Source organism: Ixodes scapularis, unplaced genomic scaffold (assembly GCF_016920785.2).
Source record: "Ixodes scapularis isolate PalLabHiFi unplaced genomic scaffold, ASM1692078v2 PGA_scaffold10__122_contigs__length_95168666, whole genome shotgun sequence".
In the NCBI taxonomy this organism is placed as follows: Eukaryota; Metazoa; Arthropoda; class Arachnida; order Ixodida; family Ixodidae; genus Ixodes; species Ixodes scapularis.
This window is the reverse complement of record NW_024609836.1, coordinates 59,219,338-59,241,232: the sequence shown is the minus strand read 5'-3', so window position 1 is coordinate 59,241,232 and position 21,895 is coordinate 59,219,338. Positions and strand designations below refer to the sequence as shown.

Sequence of the window (21,895 nt, the reverse complement as noted above, 5' to 3'; positions counted from 1 at the left end):
GATACTTTTTAAACATTTGTAAGCAACAGTGAGGAATTTGGTGTGTTCGAATTTGGCAGAAAGTGATAAAGCTTCACGGCACTTTACAACGCTCGAATATATAAGCAACGTTATTCTTACAGCTAAAACGTCATTAGTCACTCACAGTAACAAAACTATACATTTGAGTAACTGAATGGTCTTCAAGCGTCTGGAGTCGTGTCGTCTGCCCGTGCCGTCCGCATCCACAAGCTTTAAACACGCTTTAAATATTGACTGTTTTCCTAGTTTCTCCTATCGATTTATCTAGGTTATTATTTGATAATGTCATGAGCTAACAAAGCTTCAAGGCGCAGAATGCTGTCTAGATCCTCGAGAACGCTTTTGCTGCTCTGGAAAGGGTTCAGCAACCAGCGTCATGACTTGTTTGTAAAGCACGTGCATCAGTTGGTAAGTCATTTCATTGGCGCAAGCGATATTCTACCATTGTTTTACTTAGGCCCATGTCGCAATAAGCTTTCCAAACACTCCCGATGTTTAGACGTCTTGGAAATCCGGAGAAATAGGGTGGCGGGTCCATTCACACGCTCTCTGTCCCTAGACCCGTGTGTTCTGCGTTTCTAATTTGTCGCTCAAAGCTGATGCTTTGACGACCCGTATGCAGTTGTATAACGTTGCCTGTGTAAGACATATGCGATTTGATGTTGGCACCCAACGATGCAAGTGTCTGAAACCACAATGTGAAACCACAATTTAATCTCGGATAAACAGCTCACTACTTTATCTGCATCCCTTTGTCATTCCTGTCACGCAGCAGTTTTACATGATCTTTACCCTTTTTGTTTGCGCTAGCGATGAGATGATGCGGTGTGTTGTAATCCTCTGGAAGACATGTTTTACTGGTTTCATTATAATCCGTACTCAAATCTGGATCCTCTACTTGGAATGCGCTGCAGACGAATGAAATTTCAGTATTGTAGGACACACCACTGGATAACTGAAAATAAACGACAGCCATGTTTTCTAACACAGGATGTGCTTATTGGCTGCATTTTATGTGAAAAGTGTCATGTTCAACGGTTGCTAATAAGCTTTGCATGCAAGCCAAAGCTTGCATGCAAAGCTTATTGGGCTAAATATAAACCATATTTAGCCCAAAGCAGACACTAGCATCCAAACAGAGGGCAGACTTAGTCACATTTAATTATATGTAATTGTAATAATGCATAATTAATTGTAACCAGCGAGATTTACCGTGCGGCTTGGCAGGGATCGAACCTTGTACCGCACGATTTGTAGGTTGATGCCTTTGCTCGGCACCACGGCAAGGAGCCGAAAGGGACTGCAGAGAGCGGGACCAAGCAGCAGGGTACCGTCGGCACACACAAGTGACCTCCGAAGGATAAAACGTAGCTCCCCACGTGGTCTCACGACATCACGGGGTGGATCATCAGATTCATAACGTACCTACGGATAGCTCAGCCAGCGTGTAATATCTTGGCCTCACACAACAGCCAATAGATAGCATTGCGGGTGCTATAAACCGAAAGGGCCCCCTTGATGTTTTTGTGTTAGTTTCTGAAGTAGCGACATATGCGCCCATGCACGAGGCGTGTGCCGATTGTGCAGCCCTTGGAAGCAAGTAGCGGCACAGCACTCACTTGTGGCTCGTTTCCATGCATTCTCAGAATGGTTCTGGGTTCTTGTAAGACGCAAAGCGTGAATTTTATCGAGGGGCTTTAGATGAACCTAAAGTCCCACGATGCGTCTGTGTCTGTATTGCAAGTAACGTCAAACCATGCCTCGTGCCATGCCTCGTGCAGCACAGAAATCAGTGGTACTTGGAAGGTAATGGTAGTGCAGCACTCGCCCAAGACGCAAGTTTCACACTTTCGAACAACAATGGTCTATGGTACTTGAAAGAAATGCGAAGTGTGAATTCGAATAAACTTCAGAGAAAACTCCTCTCCTAGGCACTACACACATCCTTGGAAGAGGCATACTCCTCGTACAAATGCAATCCTGAATAAATTTGAACTTGCCTCGATTATTCTGATAAACCCAAGGAGCACATTCGAAAGCAGCTGAAGCCAAGTCTAACAATGCATTCGCCCTTCCATGGCCTCTGGGATTCTCGGTGCTCAAAGCTTTGCAAAAGCTTTTCGGAGGCCATGACTCTTCACAAAACAATAGGTCGTCGTGATTCCCATTTTGAACACCCCATGAAAATGGAGCGTTCAAAAAGTAAAAGAATAGAGGGAACATTGTTTGTCCCTTTTTTTTAAATTTCTTTTATCTCCAAAGGTTTATTCACACATCAGCAATTGACTGCATGTGACCAAGCCTTTTTCCATTTACAGGCACAATACAACGCAAGCACTGCGCTGAGTAAGTGGCGACGGTAGCGCCGATGCAGTGCTGATTCTGCACTATCTCAGCGCTTCGAGGCACATGTGAACTGGTGTTTCTGCTTTCCGAATCGCTCGTTTTCCTTACCCAGCACCATATTAATTAATATCACGGAAGGGCTTCGAGAGTGCTCTTGCAACCGATACGAATAGCCGTGACCTCTACTGCCGTTCTCCCTTTGCGCAATGCCGTACGCGACTGACACTACCAGTCACTGTTACCAGTACTGATTCTTCTTCTCCCACCAGTCCAGGGAGGACGTACCAACCATCACCACTCCGGTCTACCTTCAGCACAAGCTGAAGAAGCTGAGGAAGAAGCTCGAGGCCAAGGACCTGGAGGAGATTCGCCGGAAGACCAAACAGGGGAACAAGCAGCACCCCCTCATCACCTGCAAGCGGCCAGAGTTCAACTGCTATCTCGGCCACGTCCTCAACAAGCACGATGAGGTGAAGCTGGCCTCGGCCGGCTGGCATCACCGCAAGTCCGCGGGGGACCACTTCACCATTCACAAGATCACTGCGGTGCGAGTCTGAGCTTGCTGATTGTCGTCGTTGTTGTTGAAGGAATGCCAAAGCAATCTTCGGAGCTAAGTACAGTTGTAGCATGTTGGAAAAATATTAAATGCATGGCAGCAATAGGATAAGTTTTTGGGTTTTCCGTGTCTGCACCTGGTGTGTAGACTCGACGATAACGTCATCCTGATGACATCACGGCGTTCACAACGGGTGGCGTCTGACTGTGGTGCTGCAATGCTGAAGAGTCCTAAGAGAACAGCTCTCGGGTCATTGCTTTTTTGTGACAATGATGTCATGTCAAGTAACACTGACATCATGTGACAGCATGAGGTCATGTGACGCTGTGATGTCAGGCGACACCATATCACGGAGGACCCATAAATGCTATGCTTTTAGAGTGCCTTCGGTATATACCGAAGACGTGCAGTTTTCTGCGTGATGCTGACTGGATTGTAGATTAAACATACAATTTCTTGCCCCTCAACTCAATTAAATGGTCGGTTAGCCGATTGTACAGGTGTCTTCGTGTGAGAGTACACAATATGTTTGTCTCTAATTCAGGTCTGCAAGTACAGCCTCCGCATGCCGTCATCTTTCTTCCAATGGTCGTGCTTTGCTAAGGCGTGCCCATGTTGCCATACTGATGCCCCAACGAGGCGTTTTCCCACCCACAGTGGCCAGACTAGCGTTAGAAATATGACTGTTTGCAAACATGCAAAGCTTCTAGCACTGTGGTTGACAGTGGCATCCCAGATTGCTAGCAGAAATTTTGTTTTCAGTGGTGTCTGCTAGTTTTTGTTCAGTATATCTAAAAGAAAAAATGTGTGTCAAAGTGTTTTAGTAAGACATGGACAAACTTTTGGGCTCCTTTGGAAGCAAAAACACAATTTTTAAAAGAAATTTGAAACTGTCTTTTGCGTCGCTTTGTTAACGAATCAGTTCTGAAGCGCTCTGTCGCCCGACACCTATTCTTCTTTCCTCAGAACCCGTCCATCCTCATCCCCAAGGAAGAAGTATACGAAGACGAAGAGAACAGCTTCGAAGCTCACGGGGTTCATCCCGCTGTTCTTCGAGGGCTACAGGAAATGGGCATCCGGCAACCCACCTTAATACAGGTCGGTCCGCCTTTTTGAAGCCGCAGTGGACGGGTCTTGCATGACTTGCAGTTTTCTGCACTCTTAAAAGGGTTCTCCGGCAATTTCTTAGCTACGCCGACCGAGTGTATTTTATGACTCCTCAGCCTTTGCCCTCTTTCATGCCATTTAGTATAGTGAAATTCAAAATAGTACTTGAAAAATTGGTAAACGAAGGTAATACCAAAACCAACTTCCAGACCTTCCCGCTCTTTTCAGTGCCACAACGTCACTGGCAGACAGGCTCACAGGTCGAGCAAACAGTCTAGAAAACAGAGCATGCCGTGTATTTGTTTCCCCGCTGGTACGCGGGTGCTGGAGCGAAATTTCCCAAGCATTCTTTCGGCGCCAACATACTATTTGTAATCCATTTGGAACATTGTTGCCAGTGGACCTTTTCAGTTTGAAAAAGATGCGAAAACCATATTTGCAAATTCAGAGACTTTTTAAAAAAAATTTTTTTTTTTATTTCGGCTTATCTGAGTTTTTAGTTCAGCTATGTTGTTTGGTGTGTTTTGTCGATTTTGGGGCAAATTGGGGACCATGACGAAAACGCCGGAGTACCACTTTAAGGCTGGACATTTCTGAAAGCATCTCAATTTTCGCGTGATGAATGCATCCTAAAGTACAGTTCCGGGCACCTTAGGCTTCAACTCAATGTTTATTACTTACTGCGTTGAGAGCGTGAGAGTTCTTGAAGGGTGTCTGTCACTTATACGACGAGCGAGTTTGTCTGCTTCTTGTGCAAAGAGTTACAGTAACACCACAGTGCCGAGCTCCAGTTGGAGAGTCGCTGCGCTGCTGTGGGTGAAGGCACAGCGTCGTCTGCTACATAGTCGTACACTGGCTGCCTTGCCTTTTAACGCGACAGCGTTAAGGAGCTCGTGTCGCAAAAAAGCCGGCATCGGTGGCATGACGAGAAAATTGTGGATGCGAAAATCTTGATTGGTCGATAGGGTCATGACATCACATGATCTCGCGTGGGAATTTCAAACAACCCACAATGCTCGTGTGAAACGTGATGTCATGCGTGGAATGACAGTGATTGAAAAACATGACCTGTAATGTGAATTCAAGCTGGCCGCTTGTCTCAAATGATTTCACTTTATTAAGCAATTCATTTGCCTCAAAGGTGCACTAAAGACATTCCTGAGATTGTCTGTTCTTGGTGATAATTCATTCTACGGATTTTGAGCATCCCAGAAATAAAAAAAACGTTATGCCCCTGCGATGTCTATATCCCTACTGAAAATGTAATAGAAGTTTGTGCCACTTCTCTTTCTGGGCGGAAAAATCTGCAACTCAGAATTCAGCAGAAGTGCCGACGGCGCGACAATGGGCGCGCGTCAGCCAATCGCAAGCCGAGGCGTCGGCAGTGGAAGTGCATTGGCGCCGCCGGCGCCTCCGCTGGATTTTGTGCTCCAGATTTTTCTGCTGAAAAAGGGGCGCAGCACAAACTTCTATCACATTTTTAGTAGGGAAATAGATGTCGCACAAGCATAATATTTGGATTTCTGGGATGCTTCGAGCCCGTAAGATAAATTATCACCAAGAACAGGTGATCTCAGAAACGTCTTTAGTGCACCTTTAAAGAAAAACTTGAAGAATTTTAGGCACAATTCAAACCCACGACCCTTTGGTTGCGAGCCAGACATGCTACTGACTAAGCCACCGTGTCCGCCGCACTTCCTGCTCACTGGCAGGAAGAGCGTGAGAAGTTTCCAACAACGCCATCGCGTTTCACTCTTTAAGGTGAAGCTTAAGTGTCCTTCAAGTTTTCTATGGCTTCTGTGAAATCAACCCGTGCCTTATGAGCAAGGATTCCACCTTTGAGAAAAGAGAGCGTAAATACCACCAAGGGCACCTTTCTTTTGTCACCTAACAACCGCCGGCGGCACTTCAATGAACAAAAAACTCTAGGCTGAGGTGTCGTTCACCTGCTGAAGAGAATGCCGCCTGCGGGGGGCAGAGCTTGGTTGCAGATGCGATTGACCCTCCTCAGCTTTAGCACGTCTTCTCTCGCGTGCGGAGAGGCGTGTCGCGGTCAACTCGCCCATCGCACGATGCCCCGAGCGCGTCTCCGACCGGCGCGTTAGCTGCGTCCTCTACCGCGGCCCATGGATTCCCGCCCAACGACGTCGCAGAAGTGTTACGTCGTTACCCGTCACGATCCTGGCAGTGGCGCAGCGACGGAAATGGATGCTGCAGACGCCTGTTTAGCTGCGGGTCGCTTTGCAGCTCGGCTCGCGGAAGTGTCTGCAGCCTGGAGTCGGGGCGCACGGCGACGGCAACGCTCGCATTCGCTCTTACTTTTGGCGTGACTTCTACGATCAACCGTTCGGATCCTGGCATCCGAACACGACGTACCAGCTTCTGCGACGTCATCTTTCGCCGATTCGGGACCATTTTGGATGCATGGGCTATCCCGCCCATGCATCCAAAAACGCGTCGGTCGGAGACGCTTTCCAGGCGCCACTGTGTAGATCTTTGCAATCGAGGAGAGGTCTAGAGGCTCGTCGAGGTTTCTGCGTGGCTTCTGACATTCCGTTCGTTTTGAATCAAACAGAGGGAGGCGATCCCAGCCATCTTGCGTAAGAACAACATCCTCTGTTCGGCGGAGACCGGCAGCGGCAAGACTTTGGCCTACCTGGTCCCCATCCTGACAGCACTCCTGGGCAGGAGGGACGGTGCCACGGGCGGCGTCTCGGAGAAGACGGGCGCCCCCGAAGTTGTGATACTGGCGCCGGGACGCGAGCTCGTCAACCAGATCGGGGTGTGTGCATACCTAGTAGTCGCGTTTAGTTGAGGAACAGTTTGACAAAGAGCAGGGGTCTTATTATCTAACTAGGCTGCTGCTGAAGGGTGATTCACACATTTGCATTTGAGTGTAACCGAAGGAGCTTTGTTCGCATGTGACTGTTCGCAAGACAACACGTCGGCACCGTTTCTAGGGTAGCCTCAAGCACTTTTAAGCTGCGTGTAACTAGGCCGGACGCTTTTCGGTATTTGTGCGACCAAACTTTGCACTACCTCTGAGAAACGGTCGCTTACCACGTTGTTGGAATCAAGATAATCTTTTATGTAATTGTTCATGTACTGCTATGTGTATACTTGCCGACCCACTGCTGTCAATTGTAGCTCAGAGTTTCTTTCGCGGCATTCTGGTGGCGGGGGCCTACACTTACATTGCAAGCATCTTGTATACATAGTGCTTCATTCTTGTGCCACTCCTATTATATTCCATGTATTGGAATAATAGTATTGATAAATAAATAAAAATAAATAAAATAAAATTTCGAGCCTCAAAGCACAAGTTGCGCACAACTTGAAAGGTAGGGGCTCGTAGAGGTGGTTTTAAATATGGGCTGGGACTCTTTTATTATAGTTTTTGGGTGGGAGTGGGTAGATCTAAATTGTTGTATGTTTGACTGGGGAGTGTTTCGGGGGGCTTAGCTGCAAACCTCAACCTTTGCGACCTCGCTTAAGAGTCGTTTGACTCTGACGTTTTTTTGCCAGTTTGTTGTACGATATATGCAAGTGCATTCTTTTAGTCTGCCCTCTGAAGGGATTTGGCGGTGTTTCACCGGTGAATACTAGCGCCCACGCAGCATGCTTCTCGGTTGTGGCAAGTTGATTGGCTTGCTGACTTGTCACAACCCTGACTGCACGTGAAGGAGGAGGCAAGAGGAAGAGACCAAAACCTGTCCAAACTTTCCCTGTGCAGCTCTGAATAGAATTAAAAGTTTCTTAAAAATAAACCGCTCGCAATAAACGAGGGCAGAGAAGAGGAGTATTCGAAACAAGGCACTGACTTGCAACTGAATATTTATTAAAAAAGCAGCCATGCCACAGGAAAACAATTATTTGAAAACAAACACTCAAGAGGTGACCTGCGGAACCACCATGTAATATTCTCAACTCCTAACTTGCGAAGAAAAGATGCCTTCCTGATGCTGTTGTCCATGACCTCCTTTTATGGCATATGCCTCGAGTAGTTACTTCCTTTGTGATTTTTTTTTGCAATTGCCAAACTCTTTACAATTTCAATTTGTTTTTTCTTTCTTTCGCCCTTTAGCAATTTTATCGTGCCCACTTTAAATACAGGTTCATTGAACTTTTACGTCACACTTTCATTGTGCCATACCTTGTTTTTTAAGGTTACATTTGTTCGCAATAGTCACTTTCACACAATATAGCCCTAGTTCCTGTGGAGAAATAAACCTCCAATCAATTTTGCTTTTCAGGACGTGGCACAAAGGCTGTGCAGCCACGGCAACATTCGTGTGGACATACTTTCCGGCAGGAGAGCTGTAAAGGTTTGTCGTCGCCTCAAGCACAAAATTTAGAGTCTTACGGTACATTTGTGCGGCATTTGGCATTGGCACTTCCATAGAACTGGTATCAATCTGCATGTTTTGCACAAACAGTTCCTTGTTATCCCTTCCCATATCCATCGACATGTTCTGTATTGCTGGATGTCCAATTATTCGAGAAAAAGAGAAATACAGTGTAGACCGCATATAACGTATGTCGCGGGAGTCGCGAAAATCTGCACTATAAGCGGTACCGCGCTATAACCAAAACATTAATTTTTCAGGCCAAAATACATGCCGTCGGACAACTTACCTTTGTAAAAGAATTTATTTTATGTTAGATGAAAAATAAAGCTTAGCTTGAGGAAAGTCTTTATTTCACCAGCCTAGTACACTTCTCTCTCAAGTGTGTCACACATTTTGAAAGAAATGGGCGACTTTTGCCTGGCGCAGCCTTTAACGGCGTCGCAGGTTGCGGACGGACGTTGCGAGCGTTCAGGATTGCTAACCCTAATCACTTTTTCCGGCGATGAAAACGCGTGAAAATTCGCATTCTTTATACGGTACGCGCCAGTAATACCTTCAACTTGAGCACAGGCATGAAATGCTCCAAATAAGAAATCCGGGCGATGTTCGAAAACACAAATGCTTAGAAAGCACCACTGTAGTCGACGTAAACAAACACGACGACACGGGCGTTTCTGCCGTCTTGAGAGTGCCGCCACAACATCACCGCACGAGTAGGTGGATCGTCCCTTCTAGTACGTGCTGGGTTATCATAGCGACACACAACGAAAATTCAAAGTCAAGGATAGCGCTTTTACACGGAACGACGAGCTTCCACCAGGCCGTCTATGTCGACTATCACAACCGACGCCATGTTTGCGGATAGAAGCAGCCGGCCCGCGACCGGCATGCAACGCGCGCAAACACTTCTCCTCGACCTGCGATTGGTCTGTCATTGCGGTTGTTTGTTTCCAACGCAGCGGAGGGACGCACGCACGTGAACGACACGTGCGTGCGTCCCTCCGTCGCTATGGCAAGTGAAGCCTCTCTCTTCGCTTCTCCCCGCTTCTTCGAGCAACCTCCTTGCCCCGCGAGTGCCACTTGCGGCTCGCGCCGTTATCTAGTGTCGCACAGGGAAGCGTGCTCACAGCACCGGTCAGTCGGTGCGCTGTTTCAGAAATTGCACTATAACCGGTATTTCCCTTCGCACGCCTGCATTTTAAGTGGTATGTAAATACATGAAGTTCTATGGGAGGCGAACCGGTGGTTTAAAAAAGCCGCGTTATACACCGGTCCTGCACTATAAGCAGTTACGTTGTAAGTGGTCTATACTGTACAACCGTGGAGTCAACAAAGCCGAAGGACTAATCCGTTTGCATGGAAATGCAGTGTTCCACAGTCGAACCACGTGACACAATAACAGCCGGTTTACGCATACATTGCAGTGTTAAATCAGCGCTAGGAATGGCGCTGATGCAGTGCCAACCTTCAAACGTAACATAACACTACTGCTGCAGCACTGTATCATTTCTGCATCACTAATATAGTGCGAAGTAAAAGCTGCATCAGCGAGGCCAGTATGCTGTTTCCAGCACCGACTAGCAGTGCCGAAGTAGCACCGTGGCGTGTGTGATCCGCAACAGTCCAAAGTACCGGAGGAAGGACACAAGCTTTGTTTCCGCGCAGCTGGGCTCGGAGCGGCTGGAGGTGGTGGTGTCCACCCCGGGGCTGCTGGCAAGCCTCGTTCGTCGGGGGAAAATGGACCTGTCGCTGGTCCGGCAGGTGGTGGTGGACGAGGCGGACACGCTGCTGGATGACTCCTTTTCCGACACAGTCACCGAGATTCTTCAGGATGCGCAGGTCGGTGGCCGACGTCTCGCGGGTGAGGGCCCCGATGGCAGTACAGTAGAATCTCGTTAATCCAAACTCTTTATTCGAACTTGCGGATAATTCAAACTAACATGCAGGTCCCATCCTATGCGTCTCTGTGGGAGAAAACTCTCAGTAATTCAAACTCTGCTTTATTCAAACAATTGTTCGGTCCCCCTCGAGTTTCAATTAACGAGAGTCAACTGTATCGTCTAGAAGACAAAGCCTGTGCTTTTTTACCCCCAAACGCCGTCTCTATTCTCCGTTTCTATAGTCCAAAAGTGCATTGTCAGGTGCTCGTCGTCTTTGTGCATTTTCTGTTTGCGGCTAAACCAGTCACGCACAGCGAGTGCCCCATGATCCGGGTGCAAGATAAGCAGACGGGGAAACGGCCACTAAAACCTGCCGCTCGGCAGGTATGTCAGCCTTACGGCATGTTGCAAGGCGGCATGCGGAAGGCAATGCACTCGGGTTTCTATGGAACTCTGCGAGAGAACGCATTGTGTCAGTGATATTCTTTAATTTAAAGTAGAATTTACTAAATCCTGGCAAAATAAAATTACCGCACAATTATTTATCGTCATTTTTCATAACTTCGGTGCATTTTCCAAACCAAGCAAGCGGCTGGCAATGTAAAGTTGTCTACAAAATGTCTGACGTGCTTTTTGCTTTTCATTTTGTTTGTTTTGCTCCCAAACATGCTTGGAGCAGTCGAATATGGCGGTAGCGGACGAAATTTGCATTTCTAGTCGTGCTTTGATGCCTGGGGACGGCCAAGATTCTCGAGGCAAGGGCCGCCACTGTTGTCTTCCAAACTGTCGATTGGGTTACGACCCGAAGAAAGAAAAATCGGCGGTATTTAACGCGGGCGATGTTGACGTCGGGTTACTGCTGTGCTGGACACAGTACAAATGCAGTCTAGTGCGACAGCGTGCTGCTGGCTTCAAATTGCGTTGAACTGAGACCTACCTTCCTTGCATGTAAACAATGGAAACTTGTAAGCTAGATTGCTGAACACATGTGCAGCCAGAGTGGAATTGACGCCGTCGACGCATTCACGACACGCCTGAGCCAACTTCTCAGCTCGCCTTTATTTTGTCGCGCAGCGTGCCCCCTCAATTATTTTAACTTGTAATGTAAAACTGCGGGAAAAACTGAACCCATATGTTAAAGATATTATTAGTTTACTCGGTTAAAGTTCCGTGGTTCATGCAGATTTTAGGAAACAAATTGCCAGTGGGTCGTATTGCCTGCAAAATTAATGAGGATATTTTGTTTTTCGTTTCTTCTTTGCATGGCAGCATCTATGTGAAGTGCCACGAACCTCTGTTAAAGGGGCCCTGCAAGGACTTTTTACTGGTTTTTAATTTGCACCGGACCTGAGCACACTAAACGTAGTAACTTAATGAATCTTTTGTGTTGTCGAATTTTGCTTTATATTAAAAGTTGTAGGCAAATTAAAATTACAAAGACAAGCAAAAAAAACAACCTCCTTCATGACGTCCTTGGTCGCTGAGTGGCACTGAACTAGAGGAAAGCTAGTGAGCTCAGCGAGCGCTCACGGCTGCCGCACTCCGTGTCGGCGGCTTGAGAGCACGCCGCTAAAGCATGTGCTGGATAGGCTGTATGAAGCGGGCAGCCGGGGTGGCTCGCATTGCATTTGCTGCGCGATTAAACACTAATTCGGCATAACACTTTATTGGCCACAAACGACAGCAAACATGGGGTGAAGATCAGTTCAGAGCGGGAGCCGCTTGGTGCTGCCATACCGTCAGACGGCCAAACTGCAAGCCAAACGCTCACCAAAGGCCTTCGAAACGCTCGGATCCTCGAGCCCGTATATGACCGCAGCACCGCCGCATACATCCGGGACCTTTCTACGCTCGCCGCTCTTCAGTGCCTGACCTCACTACCCCTTTCTAGTATACGCCGCCTTTTCGACCGCTTGATGACGGGTATGTCAATGGGTCATTTGTTGTTTCCGCACCTTATAAACTGCATTTGTTTCTTTTCTGATCTAAAGTACTGAACAAATACTACTTTCATAAATAATTGAAACGGTTCGTGCTACTTATATTTTGTATTTCGACTAAAAAGAAGCTTTTAGCGGCTCTGACCAGTAATAAGCCCAGGACCAAAAACTTCACATATTGTGCGCTTTCCGTACCACGGGTCGCCCCCGTAGGTGGAGGAGGCTTCCGCGTTGTCCGGTTAAAATATGACGCACTGATATTTAGTTACTCTCCGTGCTTGCTAGCTTGCCCGAACCTCAAGAGATGTGGAAACAGCTAAAAAGGTAGACGCTTAAATATGATTGCAGGGCCCCTTTAAGTGGGGACACAATCGAGTCGTGCAATTTCCTCTCGTTTCCTCACCTGCCTATCTTACACCCCGCCTGTAATCCTGCGCTTCTTTCCATGCGTGATTGGATTAGCCGGCGATAAGAACCGCACAGAGACGACGAGGGACATGGTGATGCACTTTTGCTGCCGCTCAATTCACTCCGTCGGATCGTAGTTGGATCCGTCTGATCAAACTTGGAGCGAAACAGAATATAGCGGATTCACGCAGCGCTGCCTAGCTTACGTCCGTATGGCCGCCAGCACGTCTTGCAGCATCTCTCAACGTGCGCCACGCCGAGAGGAATTCGTCTGTCACTTTGTGACTATTGAGACGCCAGTTTTAGTGTTGGAGACGTCTACGTTGCCTGAATGGATTCTCAATCCTCTGGTGGGTCATCTTCTAGACGGTCCCCAGTTGTATCAGACGTATTCTCCTCGGGGTTCATTTAATTTTGTAGTGTTACGGCATCACGGTAGGGCCGCATTTAGACTCTTGGTGTTCGGGTTTGTCACCAGAAAGGAAACAAACACTATGGAGGGATTAACAGAACCGTCTGTCCTTGGTTCTTTTCACCTCTTACCTCGACATCTTACACTCTTGGCTGCGCTTCAAGTCTGGCGCTTTACTCCGAGGTTGTCCGTCTCGGCTTCGGCCGGAGATCTATCTTCAACCAAAGGTCCAACTTTGGCCAAATGTCCAACTTTGGCCAAATGTCCAACTTTGGCCAAATGTCCAACTTTTGCTGAATGTCCAGATTTGGCCAAAAATCCAACTTTGGCCAGAAGTCCGGCTTTACCTAGAGGTCCACCTTTGGCCTATGTCCAACTTTGGCCATAGATCTCATTTTGGCTAGAGGTACTACATTAACTGGAGATCCGACTTTGTCCGGATGTCCAATTTCGGCCGGAGACCCCACTGCTCATATTTTTATGTCTCCTTGCCGGCGAATAGGTCCAAGACCTCAGGCAAGACAACTTCCAGGTCGGAGCGCAGCTCATCCTGGTGGGCGCCACACTGCCCACGGAAATCACGGACTCCCTGTCCGGCCTGGTGGACGAAGAGACGCTGGTGAACGTGACTACCCCACAGCTGCACAGGCTACTGCCCCACGTGCAGCACAAGTTCCTGCGTCTCAGGTCAAGCAGCAAGGCAGGTCCGTACCTGAAATCACTTTGTAACGCAGTGACCGTTAGTTACCATAGACCCTTTCCAAAATTCAGTGCCGTCTGTTGGCTCAGAGCAGTTTGACTTTTTCTGTACTAATGGCAGTCATAAAACTGTTTCATTGGGCGCCATCACTTTCGCACGTCAACAACAGCCAAGAATAATATTTTTGCCTTATATCTTTTTATATGCAATGGCATCTCTTTTGGCAGCCCTCCCCCCCCCCCCCCCTCCCCCGGAAAATTCTGTTCTGCAATATGAAACAAATGCACGTGCATGTTCGTTTTGAGTGTATCAGATTTTGTCGGATTTATCCGAGAATACAGAGCCCTGGCACTTCTGTCTTTTCTAGGTGCGCTGATTGAGACAGTCAAGACGGACGCCAATGCTGGGCGCCCGGTGATGGTGTTCTCCAACGCAGCCCCTTCGTGCAAGTGGGTGGCGCACTTTCTGGCAGAGAACAACATCTCCGTGACAAGCTTGCATGGCGATCTCCTTCTAAAGGTGGTGACATAGTTTGCTGTAATGGTATATTTCCAGCAGTTTTTTTTTTCTTTTGCTATCCTCTGCATTGCCTGTAAATGTTAAAACAATACCGCATAAGCCATTTGAAGTCCTACACTAGGAGTCCCGATTTGTTTTAATGCAGAATGTGTTTAATGATTGGCTTCTAAGACTAGAGTATCGCTAAAGTTTTTAACGAAAAACATGAAGACACAGTCAGGTTTGTTTGCAAAAATCACTTTCTCCTTTGGTGGGAATCTGACCGACAAACTCTCGCTCAATAGCCTGATGCTCTACTCCTTTACTATTAGAGAGCGGCTTAGAAAAGCAGTGTTTCAGCTACTAAATATGCAACTCCCAATTTTTCAGGACCGTCGTGAGAGCTACAATCGCTTTTCGTCGGGAGAGGCCACCGTGCTTGCGTGCACCGATCTCGGTTCTCGGGGTCTCGACACAACTCACGTGAGTCCCGCTTTTAGAGCAGGAGCTTTACAGGGCCAACTAGCCTCTGGGGCTTCCTAAGCCCGAAATGTGCCGGTCGGTCAGTACGTAACCGCTAAACGATATTGAGAAAAATGGCAACCGGTGCCAGTGATCGAACCCTGGTCGTTGGCATGGAAGCTGAGTGTGCTGGCTACTGAGCTAAGGACCCACATGCAGGAACAGGAGGATCAGGAGCAGGTGGTGTAAGAACCTGCGGGGAGGGGTAGAAAGGGCGAGTAAGAGAGGAGCAGAAAGGGGTGGTGTAGAAAGGGCGCACGGAACGAGGAGGAGTGGTAATCGCGGGAAAGCACGCTTCCCCTAGCTTGGTGACCCAAATAATTCAGCATGAATGCTTTGTATCTTGGTGGTGCTGAAGGGAAGTGTGGGCAGCGTCACAAATAGACAATGGTGTGACATAATCTGTTTTCATACAAAACCCCACCCTAGGCACCACCCTAACTAAGAGCACCGCCCTCCCCTTTAATGTTACTGCATTTAAATGTGTTTGGCAGAATACTCAAAGATGCAGTCAATGTTCTTTTGGTTTTTTTTTGTCTTTAAGAGAAAGATTAAGCTAGGAATCTGTAGTGGAAGGTTTGATTAATAATATTTTTGTTTCCAACGTTTTTCGTGTTTTTTTTTTTGTTTTTTGTTTTTTTCATTTTGGATTTGCATTAGTTGAATGATTGTGAGACGTAAAAAATAGTAGCGTAGTAGTTTTGAGACATCAGGACTACTTCTCTTTGTAGAGGTGCGAGCAGAGAGGTTTGGGTTCTTGGACTCTTGGTTAGTGTTTTTGTGCTGGGTAGTTTCCTTCCAGACACTAGCAGTTTCGCTAAAAAGATCTGGTGAACTTTGACAATGTGATAACCACAGCACTGCTGCTTTTATTTTTTCAGCCGTGTTTCTTTTTAGTTTCCCTTGTTTTGTTTTTTTCACCAGTAATGGTTATAAGATTTTAAGGGTCTGCTAACGCATTCTATGGCACTTTAAAAAAAAAACATAATTAGCTTCAGCTTTTGTGCTAAAATTGATAGAATCCTGGAGGAATAATTTCGCGTGCTAAATGGCTACTGATTTTGTAGCTGTACAGCGCTATGGTGACTGCCAGCTTAATAAATGCAGGATAACTACTTTCTTAAATATGAGGGAGTCTAATTTGGTTTCTGCTTTCCTTTTCTGAAAACCGAACATATCTTGCTTGCCAGGTGGAGCATGTGGTGAACTTTGACTTCCCCCACCACATGTCGGACTACATCCACCGGTGTGGGCGTGTCGGTCGCGTCGGGAGCACCGTTGACACATGCCGGGTCACCAACTTTGTCGTCACTCCTCCTCAGGTGGATCTGGTGCAGAAGATAGAGGCAAGTCGCCCTCCTGTCTGACCAGGCCTATTCTGATCTGACCTAACCTAAGCTGACCTGACTGTGCCTGACCTAACTTAGTGTTAACCGATTTGGCCTGACATAGCCTAACCTGACCTGGCTTGGCCTGGCCTGGCCTGGCCTGGCCTGACCTAACCTAGCTTAACTTAACCTGACCTAGTACAAACTTACCTGGCTTGACCTAACCTGACCTTCCTAATCTTGGCTGCCCTTGAACTATTTTTTAACCCTAACCTAAGGGTGGCAATCTAACCCAGATTAATCATTATGCAACCTAATTTAACCCAACTCTACCTCCTCACCTAGGTAACATTTTTTTACCTAAGCTACCTTTTCCTGCCTCTGCCTATTCTAACCCGCTCCCCAATGTGACCTAATCGAGCTTGATCTAAAGTATCTAACCTAGCTTTTGCCTTGCCTTACCTGACTAAACCTACCAACCAAGCCTAAGTGAATTTCATTTCGTCTAACCTAACTTTAGCTTAGCATATCCTAGCCTCAACTAGCTTTACCTCAGTTTTCGCCCTCCCTAGCCTAACATAATCTAGCCTGGCCTGACATAACATTGACCATACTTGACATAAACTCTTTGATGCAACATTGGCGAGGCTGGCATAGTTTCTACATTGTTGCAGTAACGCAGTGCTACACGAGCGTATGGTTTCCTCTTGTGTCTCATTCACGTGCGCTGTTGCACAGAGGAGATATTAAGCGAATTAAGCCACATGTTCGGACAAGTACTAGGTTCGATAGCGCTATGGAAACTGTGCTGGCCTTGACAGCTTTGGAAAAGGCTCACTTTTACTTATACCTAGGGTTCTGTGTTTTCAATAAATACCAATCAACGAAGTAAAAAAAAGCATTGCTTTTTTTTTTTAAACAAATTGGAGTTTTAGTTTATATTAGATCTGTGATATAAATCACTTTAGCTAGAAAAGAGTGACTTTTTGTCACTAGATATGCTGTTAAAAATGACTGCCTGATAGAAATATTTTTGTTTGATCATTATTTTTGTTAAATACAAAATAAATTACCGTGGGAAGCATAAAATGATAGACGCATGGTACATGGAAAATACTTTAGGGATTGTTTCGGGGGAAAAGCGTTTAATTTATATCGTCGTAGCCAAATCAGTGCAATGTAAATCACAATTTAGATTGTTATTTAATTCACGATTCACCCGCAGCTCCTTAGGACTGTCTGCCTTAAAATCTCTTAGAACGCACTGGCACCACCTATCGGGTAGCCTGCGACACTTGGCAGTCCCATTTCTTTTTCTTTTTTTTTTTCTGACTCATAGTTTGCTTTTTGCCTGGAAAGAATTTTGTCAATGTTATAGACGACCGTTTCTTGTAGGTAGTACTTGCATTTTATCTCGCAAATACCGCAAAACCTTCGATCTAGCGAATTGCTCTTCCGGGGTCATCACACAGATGGCATCAACGTGCCAGCATGTTCTCTTGTCGTAAGAGATTTCAAGGGGTTTTAATTTTAAGGCACACGGTTCAAGGGGCTGATAGTGTGGGAATGGGCCTGAAGCCCCCTATACACGCCGATATTTTGTGCAACACTGAAAGTTGACACTAATAAACCCCGAATCAATGCGAAAAAACTAACCTCAAGATAAACACCCTCGAATTTGAAATAAGAAACACTAGCCTGGCAAAGGCAGTGGTAACGCAGAATGTGATGTGTTAGTGTCGAGACTGGATGACGCGAAAGGGTCCCGTGTTGTGCACGGTAAGCGCGTGACCGCTCCGTGGATGTCTTACTCGTGGGTGCCCTCTTCCGCAGTGGCAATGTAAATGCGACTTTCTCGAAACCGGACAGAGCGTGCGAAAAACGGAACTGTCGGAATGCGGCAGCACCAAGGAGAGCTCTGCTGCCACCTCGCGGCGAAAGAGAACAAGATGCTCGGAAGTGCATCGACCCGTTGTGGCAGAGAAGTCTCCTCTTGTTCTTTCTCTACTTTTCCGTTGCTCTCTCGCGCTCTTTCTGTCCCCGGTCGGAAAACGGAAATGGTTAGGTGCCTGCTATATAACACATTCTCTGTTGAAACGAAAAAAAATGAAACCCTATTTAAGAGTTTAACTCGGCTGCCTTGCCGTGGCTTTGCGTTGCAGCGTGCCGCGCGCCAGACGAAAGCTCTGCCCCGCGTGGATGCCAACATTGCCCGCTTCCTGGACGAACGGAACCAAGCCAAGGAGCTCGAAGAGCTGGGTCGCAGGGAGCCCGGCACCCTGCGTGAGGACGGGCCAGAGGAGGAAGAACCGGCCAAGGACGCCTAGCGGTGCTCGGACCTCGTGACTCGCTGTTTAGGATTGCCTTTGTAGAGATAAATTTTTACCTTTAACATGGAATGGGTTATATAGACCGACACGCCGTTTACAAACAAGTTGGCGTTTGTCCGCGCCAGGTGTGGACACTGCGTGCGTGCCGAAACCGAATTCCCGCGAGATGAAGCAGCTGTGCAAGCGCCGAGCTGACGGCAGCAACACGACGCCGGAGTCGCGTGTCGGGGTATGGGGTAGTACTATAGGTGCTTTCTAGCCGTACAGAAGTGCGTGAGGTAAATGCAATATGGAAATATAAAATTTGGGGGGCCGGGCACCGCCAGCCAAGTTTTGCAGACGGTGGTCAGCTTACATGGTCAGCATGATGGTGGTCCCATAAGGTCGTTAGTGTGAAGACGCCAACCACGTCGTGCGACATCGGTTCATATTGTCACGGGTGGTGACCAACGAAATAGGAAGAAATAAACGTTTAATGTGGCGAACTTGTGCCAAAAAAAATAAAGGGTACAACGATAATAACAGAGCGTCGCGGGCTTCGAAGTCGGCGGAGCAGCACAGTCGAACGCTGGGGCGAAACTGGCTCCGGCTTGCCCGCGGAGCCGCTTTTGTACACACGTTGGCTTCTGGAGCATTCGACGTAGAAGGTTCGACGCGTAGAACATTCTGACCTCGAATCAGCTAGACGGTTCTCGATTTCACCAGAACATCACATTACAGTGTTAACAAAAATGCGTAGCCGCGGCCAGGAATCGAACCCTGGCCCTTCGCGTGGGAGGTAAGCGCGATAACCGTTAGGCTACGGCCGCGCTGCCTACTTGGCGCGCGGCATTACTCCCCCCTTAAAAAGTGCATCGCCCCGATGCATCCCAAAACAAAATAAAGCACATAAAAAGAACGGCAAACTAAAGAGTCACTTGAAACACATAAGATCCACAGTCCTATCGAGCGTAGTACGGCTTCAAGCGCACGACGTGGACGACTTCAGGTCGTGGTGGGCGGCGTGATGATGTTCTTGTTCCGTCGGGCATCACCTCGTAGTTCAGCTCGCCGAGGCGACGAAGTACCTTGTATGGTCCAAAATACCGTTTCAGCAGTTTCTCACTGAGGCCGCGGCGACGGATGGGCGTCCACACCCACACCCTGTCTCCGGGCTGGAAGTGAACGTCCCTGCGACGAAGGTTGTAGCGGCCCGCGTCGACGCGTTGCTGGTCTTGAATCATGAGTCGCGCGAGCTGGCGGACTTCTTCGGCGCGTTGAGCAACCGCCTGGGCGTCGTCGCTCTCATTGTCAGATGGCTCATGGGGCAGCATTGCGTCCAGCATGGTCGTTACCTTCCGACCATGTACCAGCTGGAAAGGGGTGAATCCGGTGGTCTCCTGAACCGCCGTATTGTAGGCAAACGTGACGTAGGGCAACACCTCGTCCCACGTCTTGTGCTCTACGTCGACGTACATAGAGATCATATCGGCGATTGTCTTGTTGAGTCGCTCGGTCAGCCCGTTGGTCTGCGGGTGGTATGCAGTGGTTCGACGATGGCCGGTGCCACTGAGACGAAGGATCTCTTGCGTCAGCTGGGCCATGAACGAAGATCCGCGATCTGTAATCAGAACTTCGGGAGCGCCGTGCCGGAGGACGATGGACTCGATGAAAAACTTGGCGACTTCCACAGCAGTCCCTGAAGGAAGAGCTTTCGTTTCGGCGTACCGCGTGAGATAATCTGTGGCGACGATGATCCAGCGGTTCCCCGACTTCGAAGGCGGAAAAGGACCAAGTAGATCCATTCCGATCTGCTGGAAGGGTGTAGTTGGAGGAGAAATGGGCTGCAGAAGTCCGGCCGGCCTCGTCGGCGGTTTTTTGCGTCGCTGGCACTCGTGGCATGATCGTGTGTATAGGTGGACGGTCTTGGGGAGCCTCGGCCAGTAATACTTTTCACGAATACGGGCCAGTGTCCGGCTGTAACCAAGGTGTCCGGATGTCGGGTCGTCGTGGCAGGCTTGGAAGATCTCCTCTCGAAGGCAACTCGGGATTACCAGCAACCACGGTGTGTTGTTGTCGCCGAAGTTCTCTTTGTAGAGTACACCTTGTCGGATGGCGAAGGTCGGCAGCACTCGTGAGAAGACACGTGGCATGGTACTCCTACCCCCTTCCAGGTGCTCGATTAATGCGCGCAGCTCAGGATCGTCCCGTTGACGTCGTGCCATATCGTCGGTGTTCACTGCTCCTAGGAAGCACTCGTCGTCATTGTCGTCGCTGCAGCCGGAAGGGGTTTCGACGGGGGCTCTGGACAGGCAGTCGGCGTCGCTGTGCTTGCAGCCTGACTTATAGACCACTGTCATGTTGAATTCTTGTAGTCGAAGACTCCATCGAGCGAGGCGTCCTGACGGGTCCTTCAGGTTCGCAAGCCAGCAGAGCGAGTGGTGGTCCGTGACTACACGGAACGGGCTCCCGTACAAGTACGGACGAAACTTCGTTATTGCCCAGACGACCGCAAGGCATTCTTTCTCAGTCGTGGAGTAATTTTTCTCCGCCTTGGACAATGTCCGACTTGCGTAGGCGATGACTCGCTCGATGCCTTCTTGCACTTGGACTAGTACTGCGCCCAGTCCCGCGTTACTTGCGTCCGTGTGAATTTCTGTTTCCGCTTCCTGGTCGAAATGTCCAAGCACAGGAGGAGTCTGGAGTCGTCGTTTCAGTTCGTCGAATGCCTGCTGTTGCTCCTCGGCCCATTCGAACTTCTCGGCGTCCTTCGTGAGATTCGTAAGTGGTGCGGAAATCCTTGCGAAATCCCGAACGAAGCGTCGATAATAGGCACAAAGTCCAAGGAATCTTCGCACGGCCTTCTTATCTGTCGGCGCTGGAAATGCCGCGACGGCGCGAGTCTTCTCGGGGTCTGGGCGGACGCCTTCGTTACTAACCACGTGGCCAAGGAACTTCGGTTCGTCATAGGCGAACCGGCACTTTGACGGCTTGAGTGTGAGTCCGGCGGTCTGAATGGCTTGAAGAACAGCTCGGAGTCGTTTCAAGTGCTCGTCGAAGTCAGCTGAAAATACTACGACGTCGTCAAGGTAGACGAGACAACTCTGCCACTTCAGCCCTGCCAGTACGGTGTCCATGACACGCTGGAAAGTTGTTGACGCCGTGCATAGTCCGAAGGGCATCACCTTGAACTCGTACAGTCCATCCGGCGTGACGAAGGCTGTCTTCTCTCGGTCCCGTTCGTCGACCTCAATTTGCCAGTAGCCGCTCTTCAGGTCCATCGATGAAAAGTATCGAGAGTGGCGCAGCCGGTCTAGAGTGTCGTCGATGCGGGGGAGTGGGTAGACGTATTTCTTCGTAACCGCGTTGAGCTGCCGGTAGTCCACGCATAACCGAAGAGTTCCGTCCTTTTTCTTAACCAGCACGACTGGAGAGGCCCATGGACTGCTTGAAGGTTGAATTATGTCGTCATTCAGCATCTCTTGAACTTGCTGATGGATCACCTCCCTTTCCTTAGCG

The 21,895-nt window shown here is 48.4% G+C and overlaps 1 protein-coding gene across 1 annotated transcript; it reads left to right on the top strand.

Moving 5' to 3' along the window:
* The first annotated feature begins 177 nt into the window (after positions 1 to 177).
* LOC8033281 (probable ATP-dependent RNA helicase DDX28) lies at positions 178 to 18,466 on the top strand. The gene is made up of 11 exons (XM_029989033.4): positions 178 to 429; positions 2,637 to 2,912; positions 3,890 to 4,021; positions 6,606 to 6,812; positions 8,284 to 8,355; positions 10,045 to 10,218; positions 13,522 to 13,723; positions 14,087 to 14,238; positions 14,608 to 14,700; positions 15,930 to 16,085; positions 18,230 to 18,466. The coding sequence occupies exons 1-11, from the start codon at positions 337 to 339 to the stop codon at positions 18,392 to 18,394; spliced, it is 1,722 nt and encodes a 573-aa protein (XP_029844893.2). The 5' UTR covers positions 178 to 336; the 3' UTR covers positions 18,395 to 18,466.
* The last annotated feature ends 3,429 nt before the right edge of the window (positions 18,467 to 21,895 follow it).

What these genes read in the sequence shown, in the direction of transcription:
- LOC8033281 (XM_029989033.4), top strand. Translation starts at nt 337, where the DNA reads ATGCTGTCTAGATCCTCGAGAACGCTTTTGCTGCTCTGGAAAGGGTTC. An exon ending in GGGGTCTCGACACAACTCAC is followed by an intron (nt 14,701 to 15,929) that starts GTGAGTCCCGCT and finishes CTTGCTTGCCAG; the next exon opens with GTGGAGCATGTGGTGAACTT. An exon ending in ATCTGGTGCAGAAGATAGAG is followed by an intron (nt 16,086 to 18,229) that starts GCAAGTCGCCCT and finishes TTTGCGTTGCAG; the next exon opens with CGTGCCGCGCGCCAGACGAA.